This window comes from Peromyscus californicus, unplaced genomic scaffold, assembly GCF_007827085.1.
Source record: "Peromyscus californicus insignis strain IS unplaced genomic scaffold, ASM782708v3 Scaffold_9__1_contigs__length_137607984, whole genome shotgun sequence".
Lineage (NCBI taxonomy): Eukaryota > Metazoa > Chordata > Mammalia > Rodentia > Cricetidae > Peromyscus > Peromyscus californicus.
Genome location: NW_026294617.1, coordinates 53,601,850 through 53,610,881, shown reverse-complemented (window position 1 = coordinate 53,610,881; position 9,032 = coordinate 53,601,850). Strand labels below are relative to the sequence as shown.

Genomic DNA, 9,032 nt, shown 5'->3' with positions numbered 1-9,032 from the left:
TTAGTTTATTTAGACAGTTTTTTTGGATGAAGTGTTGCTTTATGGTAATGAGGATGGATTTTCCACAACTTACATGCTTGGTGTCTTCTGGGCAGCATTTATCCCATTGACCTTGTGTCCTAACACTTTCAGAGTAGCATGTTTCAAAAGTGCCTGACTGACAGCTGCTTGTCACCAAAGTTAACAGGACACGAAGACTTCAGTCAGAAGTTTAATACTAATTATGAGCAAATGCAAAACTCGTGGCCAAGTAAACTTAGCTGAGTATTGAAATCCTAAAGTCACCATTCTCCTGGTTCAGCTTCTCAAAAGCTTTGACCATTTAGCTTTATGATGCTATAGTCAGGCCACAGCAAGAAGGAAAATATGGGACAATTTGAAAGTCAGGCAAGCTCTTGATACAAACCCTGCATTGGTTCTCATACAACATCTGTATGGTGTCTGATATTTTTATCGCAATGGAACAAGCTTGTGAGAACAAAACGCTTCTGGTTGGAAAACTAAATCCAGGATCAATTATGTAAGGTTTGATTTGTTGTTTGTTTTCCAAACCAATTCTTCGCTTTGAGCAGGAAAATGAGCAATTATTTCAATTCTAATTTTCTGTGTGTTTTTTTTGTTTGTTTGTAATAAAAACAACCTCACAGCATTTATTGTCACCTGATAATAACATAAGGGCCACTAAAACAATATGAATAAATCTCAGACTGTGCTCCCAGCAGCAGACACTTTTAAAAACACTACATGTCCTCTTCAACCTCTTCAACTTCTCGAGTGCTTGCCAGTTTCTAGTTGGAAACACTCTGGAGCAGAGTAATATTGTCTCCTTTCAGCATGATCCGACCCAGTTGTTTCCTTGACTTTGTTTTAGAGTGAATTTCTTCTGCGTCATCTAATACAAGGTTCATGTACTCATCAAAGCCAATAATACAACCCTCTATCCGCATATTCACTTGCTCATACAGCCAGACCTGAATCCGAGACCTATTTTGCAAGTATCTGAAGATGAGGTTGATGGGCTGCACCATCACCTTCTGCACCTTCTGGCCCTGGCCGCGGTACGCCATGGTGGAAGTCACAAAGACCACACGGGTAGGAAGACCGCCTGGGAAAGCCGTGTGCTTTTTTTTTTTTTATTTTCAATTTTTATATAAACAAAATAACTAAGAAAAATACCTTCTGAAGTTCAATGAATCACGTTCATCCTTCTAACATGCTCAGTTCAACAGGCAGAAGTTTCTAATACATAAGGGGTGCTGGTCCCGAAGGCAGCAGCGCTCCTTTGAGTTACGTATTACTGGGTTGTTTTGTATGTCCCTTTCCTGATTTCCCTGTATCTCACATCCCCTAATAGAACACCTATACTCTGGGACACCTAAACTGCTAGTTAAAGTTGCTTTGATTTGGTTGGTGTGAGTTCCTTGGGCTCTGTCCCCTCCATGTCAACGACAGTGTGGCCACAGAGCCTCTGTCAAGATGGCACATATTTTTGGACAAAATTAAACCTCCTAAACTTTCTCAAACAGAACTACCCAGTAGGGACCAAGTGCTCAAACCTGAGACTATGGGGACATTTCTTAAACCACCACAATAGGCAATGTCTACATTACATAGTTCCGTGTAGGCTCTACTGAAGATTATTGGCTTTACTCTGAATTCAATAGGAATGCATTGGCAGGTAGTTATGACTTTTGTTTTTTTCAAAAAGATAATTGGTATCTCCTTTTAGAGAATGGACAATAAAAGTGCAGGTGGGAAATGTGGTAGGCTTGATTTGAGCTGTCAGTGGTGATATGTGAGTGGAAAGAGTTTCTAGTGGCACAGTTTCAGTACTGTGACTAGGCTCTACAGCTGTATGTGTGGCCTCATTCAGAAACAACGTCCAGTCCGCATCTGAAATCACTGTGACTGTGAGTCCAGTGCCAAAGGACCTATGGAGGTCCTGCAACTGGCTGGGTTAGTCTTCTGGAAGCAGGTGTACTTCTGTATGTACACCATAGAAGCTTTTCCAAACTTCAATAGGGCCTGTACTCAGAGAGTGATATCCAGTGAGTCTGATCGCAACTTCTGTTTGCAATTTAAAAAGAAGCCTTGTGGATTTTCTTGAACTAACATGTTTTCTCATTTAGAAATAGGGGCATATGGCCTTCAGGAGCTTTCTTTGTCTTCTGGCCCCTATTTATCATATGTCCGTGCTTTGGGGGCAAGCGGGATTCTGGCCATAGTGGAGAATCCAGGGCCTGAGTTTGTCTACTAAAATATCAGATAACTTCAACCAAAGAGCTTGAAATCACTGGAAAGCAGGCAGAGAGGATTTTCCCCCTCAGTCTTTTATAAATTCTTCACAAAAGGTAAGTTAAACTCTTTAGAAAAAAAACCGTTTTGCTCATAATTCTACACCTTTTCTAGCAGTTACGTTACATTCATTTTTCACAATTTCCGACTTACTCACTGGGGTGTAGAATTTCTTCCCTTTTCCCCTTTTCCTCCAAGGACACAATATTATTTGAAAGCTTTCTACTAAAAGATGAAATTACTGCTACAAGTAGTGGAAAGCCACAGCAAGATCATTTTCCAGATTGAGTAGTTCCTGAACAAAAAGAAGGCTTTTTAGATTCTACTAAACATGACTTTTCAAAGATCAGCGTAGACAGTCTAAGCACCATGATTACACGGCCCATCTATGTATGCGGTGGGGAGTCAGTGCTCCCCAGGAAACCTTCCAGCAGCACACAAGATGGTCTGCTTGGGGTCAAACCTCAGGAACACGTGTTTTCTCTCCTTTCCCATCACTCTGATTCTTGGTCATGGTCATATGTGAAATATTACACGAGAAGACAGAAAGAGTGTCATGCTTGTCATTTTGGAGTTTCATAGTACTCTCATGTATAAAAGTATCTTGTAAACTGTAAAACACTATGCAAACAGAAGCTGCTCCTGCCCCAACACTCTTAGAAATTCCCAGAAACATGTTAAACTTAACTTTCATTATACAAAGAGGTATATGATTGCAGACAAGATTTTCACACAGGGGAGAAGTGAACATAATCTTAGATTTGATATTCACTTTATTGGAAGGACCAAGACAAAAAACTTTTGTGCCAAGTTGGAGAGCAGCCACACAGATCAGGTACTGAAGTTTCTCATCTTATACTCGACACCCCTTTTGACCTGACAAAACTTCTAAATTCACATATTTCACCAAGTCAAATGAGGGAATCTGGGCATGGTAGTACATGCCTGTAATCCCAGAAGTCAGGAGGCTGAATCACGAGGAATGCTTTGAGTTCAAGGCTAAGCAGGGTTATGCAGTAAAGCACTGTCTCATAAAACAAAAAAGTGAATAGATAAATAAAAATAATGATAAATCATTAAAGGCAGGAGGATATGGATGACAATCCAGAAAAAAAGACCAAAAAGCTATAGCATAGATAAAAACAATAACAAAAACCTCCATCAAGGAAGGCAGTTAAGAAATTGGCATGGAGTAGAGCTGGGGCTATAGCGCAGTGGTAGAGTGCTGCTTATGCAGATATTAATGAAAGAAGTAGGAAGAGAAGAAGGAGGTAGAGGAAAGGAAGAAAAAGAAAGAGAGGGGGATTGACATGAGGAGAAACAGCTTTTGGAGCTACGGGGTTTCTAGTGTAAAGTGCTTGCCTACCTACAGTGCTAGGGGAAGTTAGGTGAATTAAATGCATTTTCAACTAAGATATTTTCTGTGTATGTTCATAGGCTGTATTTACATTGTAACATCTGTACACTCATACACCAGTCTTAGGCAACCAAACCCCCCAGTACCTACTTGGTTTCAGGAACTGCTTTCTGATTTCTGATTAACAATTACCTTTACATTTTCCCTAAACTGTTGTGGGTTTATTTTCACGGACTCACGGACTATAGTGTTCAAGACAAAAACTGAAGGTAGAAGACTCAGTGGGTAAAGGGACCTGCTGCCAAGCTTGAGAACCTGGATTCAATCCCCAGGATCCATGGATGGAAGGAGAGAAGAGAGGACACCAGCAAGGTGTCCTCTCACCACCAGAGCACCAAGGTGTACACTCACCTCTGAACACACACACACACACACACACACACACACACACACACACACACACACATGCACACACACACATGCACACACGCACACACCACACAAATAACTAAATATGTGATAATAACAAAAAAAAACACCCTAGAGTCAGGAGAAATCAGTTCATAGCTGCAGGAGGGAAGGAAAGGAGAAAAAGAGGGAGGAAAGAAGGGAGGGAAGGAGGAGAGAGAGACAGAGATGAGAGAGAGAGAGAGAGAGAGAGAGAGAGAGAGAGAGAGAGAGAGAGAGAGAGAGAGAGAGAGAGGCTAATATTAACCTGAGCAAAGTTGACAATCATTAGATTGGGGAAAAAATTGAGGTACTAAAAAAGACATCCTGAAGACAGAATCAGACGTTCTGGTTGATTAGGTGAGGGAGATAAAAGGAGCCGTTCTGCCTCTAATTAGATGGTGGTGGTGTGATGTGCTATGATAAAGAGCAAAGAAGCCGGCACAGGTTCAGGAGAAGATGAGTTACATTTGAACACACTGAATTTTATACATCAGAGGGACATGAGAAGAACCCAGTAGGTAGTTGGATATGAGTATGGCATATGGGTCAAACGGATCTTAGCTAAAAGTACAAATTTATGAATTAGCATATTGGTGGTATGTCGAGAAGATTATAGCATTGTATAGAACAAGGAAAGCTTCTCATCTTGTGAACTAGCTTAAATAGTGTGGAAACTTTTTGGTCTACACCCAAGGGCATATTCTTGGAGTTAGTGCACAAATTTTATATTCTCAGTGACTCTTGGGGAATCAAAAAATTGAGAAATTAATGATATAAGGTAAGAAGAACAGGGGCATCTGATGCAAGACACTGAAGCTTATAAATTATAAGAAATAATCTTAAAGGCATACTTTGCAGGAAAGACTAAATATATGAAAGTAAATCTCAAATCATGTGCCAAGGGTTGAAACGATGATGTTTAAATGGTATGGTTGTTGTACCCATGGCAAATAGTGACAAAAGATCAAAATAAGGGTGTGGGCTTGCCTTTAGGAGGTTATTATGAGTACACCAAGAGCAATTAAGAGGATACCATAAATTTGTAAGTTGAGAGATAAGATGTGAAAGACAAGATCCTAATCAAATTTAAAATAACCAAATTCTGCCATTTAGCTAACTTAATAATCAGAATGAGCTTTGTGATCTTGAAAAATGGGTGAATTGGAGGCTAGAGAGATGGCTTTGTTGGTGGGGTGCTTGGTCTGCAAGATGGAGGACCTGAGATCAATCCCCATCACCCATAGAAAGAGCTGGGTTCGACGGCGTGCACCTGTCACCCCAGTGGGTGTTAGGAAGACAGAGGACAGGAGGATCCCTGGAGCTCAATGTGTACCCACATACACACATGCTCACCACACATGAGAACAAGGAAGGAAGGGGGGACGAGAGAAAGAGAATGTATTTCCAGTGTTTCTTCCACCCTTTCTTACTTCATCATCTCTATAAACTTTGCTTATTTCCCCTTATTTTTTAGTGAGCTTCTTTTTGCTCTCTAATAAAGAAATGTCATATGGAAGCCATCCACAGTGACAGTTTTTAGTCTTATATAGAAGTCAAAGCAGGGGAATTCACATGGTCCTCGTAAGAAACTTACAAATGAAGTGTTCACAGCTATGGGTTGACTCTCAAGAGTGCTCAATTAAGTTTAGTCACATTGAGAGACCATTTTAGCTGGAGAACTTGAGCATTCTACCCCAAAGCTAGGGCTATATTGGAAACATGTCCAACTTTTATTGTAATTATTCACTAATGGCTCAAGAAAAGTATGCTGGTAGATCATAAGATTGGTAGTTTTTTTGGTTTGTTTGTTTCTGAAGTAAGATCTCATTCTGTAGCTCAAATTACTGTTGAACTCAATGTCTTCTTGCCTTAGTTTCTCCAGGGCTGAGATTATAGGTGTGTGCCACCATATTAAAATAAAAATATTGTGAATTATTGCTTGTAAAACTCTTTAATTGGAGGAATGAGAATTATAATGTTCTTTATTTGGGGGGGGAAGTCTGTTATGGCACAACCAAAACCCACTCCAACCCTCTCTGCAAACATCAGCTCATGTTACAGCTTGGCGTGTCTACCCTTTATATGGCCATTTCCCTCTATTGTTGCCTGTGACTCTCAGGAGCATGACTGTATCTTTTTATCTTTATAGTAACTAGGACTTTAAACTGTATTAAATGAATAAATCAATTTTAACTATTTATCCAAATGTATTCATTAATCTCATTTTGAATTTTTATTTGTACAACAATAATTTAAACTTTCTGTTATCTTATGGTTAAAGATAACTCTTTTTCCCCATAATGTGTTTGAAACATTATTAATAAGATGACGGAAGAGAAAATGTCATAATTATTTGAAATGCACAATGTAAATAACTAACAGGTAAATCATAGGCATTAAATGCTGTACATATGTCAAGTAATAACAAGAACGCTTTCCTTAGAACCCTAAGCATTGACAAGGGAATTGTCATGTCATTAGATTTTTTTTAAAGTAGAATTAAGTCTTTATTTCCACGTTTCTCAAATTAAGCTGGCTGACTGAGCTGGTTGCTCTGAGTGGATTAGTTGGAGACCAAGTCCCAGATCTTCATCTGATTCCCCAGACGTTTCCTGGACTTCAGCCTTGTCTGGGGCTGCGGCAGCAGCTGACGCAACAGTGGTGGCCGCGGCCACAAATGCAGATGGATCAGCCAAGAAGGCCTTGACCTTTTCAGCAAACGGGAAGGTGTACTCAGTCTCCTACTCAGACAAAGGCAGGGCCTGCTTGTACCCACTGATAATAGAGTACGGCACCGAGGCCACAGTCAGGCACCCGATCCGCAGACAAACACTGGCACCATTTCCGACATCCTCTAGGAAGCGAGAGGGCCGAGTCTGCTCTGTTGATGTCAAATGCTTCCGGGTTGTGAATGCTGCAGTTATCAAGCACCTGCTGGATGATCAGCCCAAAGGAGAAGCCCAAATGTTCGGCAGTGTGGCTCCCCCGGCTCCCGCTTTGTCTCCAGTTTTTATCTCCGCACAGCACTCAGAATTTCAACGGTATCTCTGGAAATTTTTATGGTGATGCCTAAGGCCTGGAAGAAAGAAGTCTTCTCAGGCCCCAGACCTTTGTTCTAGGCTGGCACAGTGGCTTCTCACAGGGCGATGGTAACAGCGGGGCTGGAGCCAACATCCTCTTGGCCAGGGGCATTTCCCTAATCTCAGTGAGGCCCTCCTCGGTGAACACAAAGCCCCATTCCCCTGGATATGAGGCAGCAGTTTATCCCAAACTGGGTTGTTTTCCAGATGTCCGCGGATGGCCTTGCACATCATGGTGTTCTTGCCCATCAGGTTCAAGCGTTCCCTTCCAGCCCACATTGTCTGCTCCCACAACGAAGCATTTTGGCTAATTACCCAGAAGTTGGATGATCTTAAGGAAGTAGCTGGACTTCCAGGTTGTCCTGTCTTCCCTGGGTATCACGGCGGTGTTTCAGGGATTACCACACAGGGTTTAAAGATGATGTCACTCTAATGAGATGCCAGGTGAGAAAAGGGGTCATTAGGATTTTTTAAGGCTAGCACAGCCTGATATGGATTAGTAGTTGTAGACAATAAAAGAGGAAAAGAGAGCCACACATTTGTAAAAGCATGTCTACTGATGGAAGACTACACAGTGTCTCTGGAGGTCAGAGGTGTTGGATCCTCAGGAGTTGAAGCAGTAGGCGATTTGTGAGCTGCCAGATGTGAGCACTGGATTCAACTCAGGCCCTCTGGAAGAGCAAAAAGTGCTTTTAACCTCTGAGGAATTCCACAAAGAATCAGTAAAAAGTTAAAAAAAATACCTAGAACAAATCAATCAATCAATAGTAATAAGCAATAAGTAAACAAAAGAAAATCAATGGATAGGGTAGAATGGGCTGACTAGGGAGAAAACGCACAAAATGAATAATGTGAGTTAAGCAGGCAGTGTGTGAGCTACTCAAAGTTTTGATAATGGATGATAATCAGTGAATTTCATAATTCATTAAACAAGAAGAGAATTCCTTCAGTGCTTGAACCCATGACTTTGTATATGCTATAGGTACATGCTCACCAATGAACCAGACTCCAGGCCCTCTAAGAGCATTTTAACCTAGGCTGACATGACCTGATTTTATTTATGATGAAAGTTTGGGGAGATGAATAGAATTATTTCTAAACAATAATGCTTTACAAGTGTTGTAAGAGTACGATTTCTCTTTCTAAAGGATTTCCTATCTCTGTGTTGTGACAGGTAACTCTGCCAGAAGCACAGAGTGTATTGCTCTTGGGGAGTATGAGAAACACAGCTTCCAGCAGAGTATGCACACACTGAAAACTCTGCAAAGCAAAAGTGAGATTGTGATAAGGTTATAAAAAAGGTAGACAACAACCTGTGTTGGTAAGAGTGATATCAAATTTAGAATAAAAGACACAGGAAATCAATCCTAATTATCCATGGCAACATAGCAAATATTTTAACCCTGGGTGCCTTCCCTCATCACCCAGCAGTCAGAATTCAGTGTGAATTTGAAATAGAAACTCATTTCACTCTCACACAACATAATTATGAAGTAAATTTTCTGGAAAGACAATGCATGCAATAGATTCTAAAGTCAAGTGGAAGTGATTTTTAAATTATTTGCTATTTTGGGTTATTCAAAACAGGCAAATGATGATTTTATAGTTACATTATCACATTCAAATGAATGAAAGAATAAATGAATTCATATAAAGTGAAACATATTGAGATGGTAATTGGCTGTAAACAGAAAGGTGGAGTAGTTTGTTATATAAGCTTTCATCTCTGGTGCAACTCCATGTTTTAAAATTTACAAGTGTTTTGAGAATAACTATAGATATACAGATATGTAGCAAATAAATTTCTGAGCAAAATGTTCATGATAGATTATCAAGTCCAAGCTTTCATT

At 40.4% G+C, this 9,032-nt stretch overlaps 1 protein-coding gene and 1 pseudogene across 1 annotated transcript; both read right to left on the bottom strand.

Moving 5' to 3' along the window:
- Nucleotides 1-630: 630 nt before the first annotated feature.
- On the bottom strand, nucleotides 631-1,110 carry LOC128106359 (small nuclear ribonucleoprotein E). Its single transcript, XM_052731831.1, has one exon. It carries the CDS (start codon nucleotides 1,065-1,067, stop codon nucleotides 789-791), a length of 279 nt encoding a protein of 92 aa, XP_052587791.1. The 5' UTR covers nucleotides 1,068-1,110; the 3' UTR covers nucleotides 631-788.
- A 33-nt stretch (nucleotides 1,111-1,143) lies between these two features.
- Nucleotides 1,144-8,767, bottom strand: LOC128106357 (60S acidic ribosomal protein P0-like; annotated as a pseudogene).
- Between the last annotated feature and the right edge of the window lie 265 nt (nucleotides 8,768-9,032).

Bases quoted from the DNA above. Each gene is read 5' to 3' on its own strand.
- LOC128106359 (XM_052731831.1), bottom strand. From the start codon at position 1,067: ATGGCGTACCGCGGCCAGGGCCAGAAGGTGCAGAAGGTGATGGTGCAG.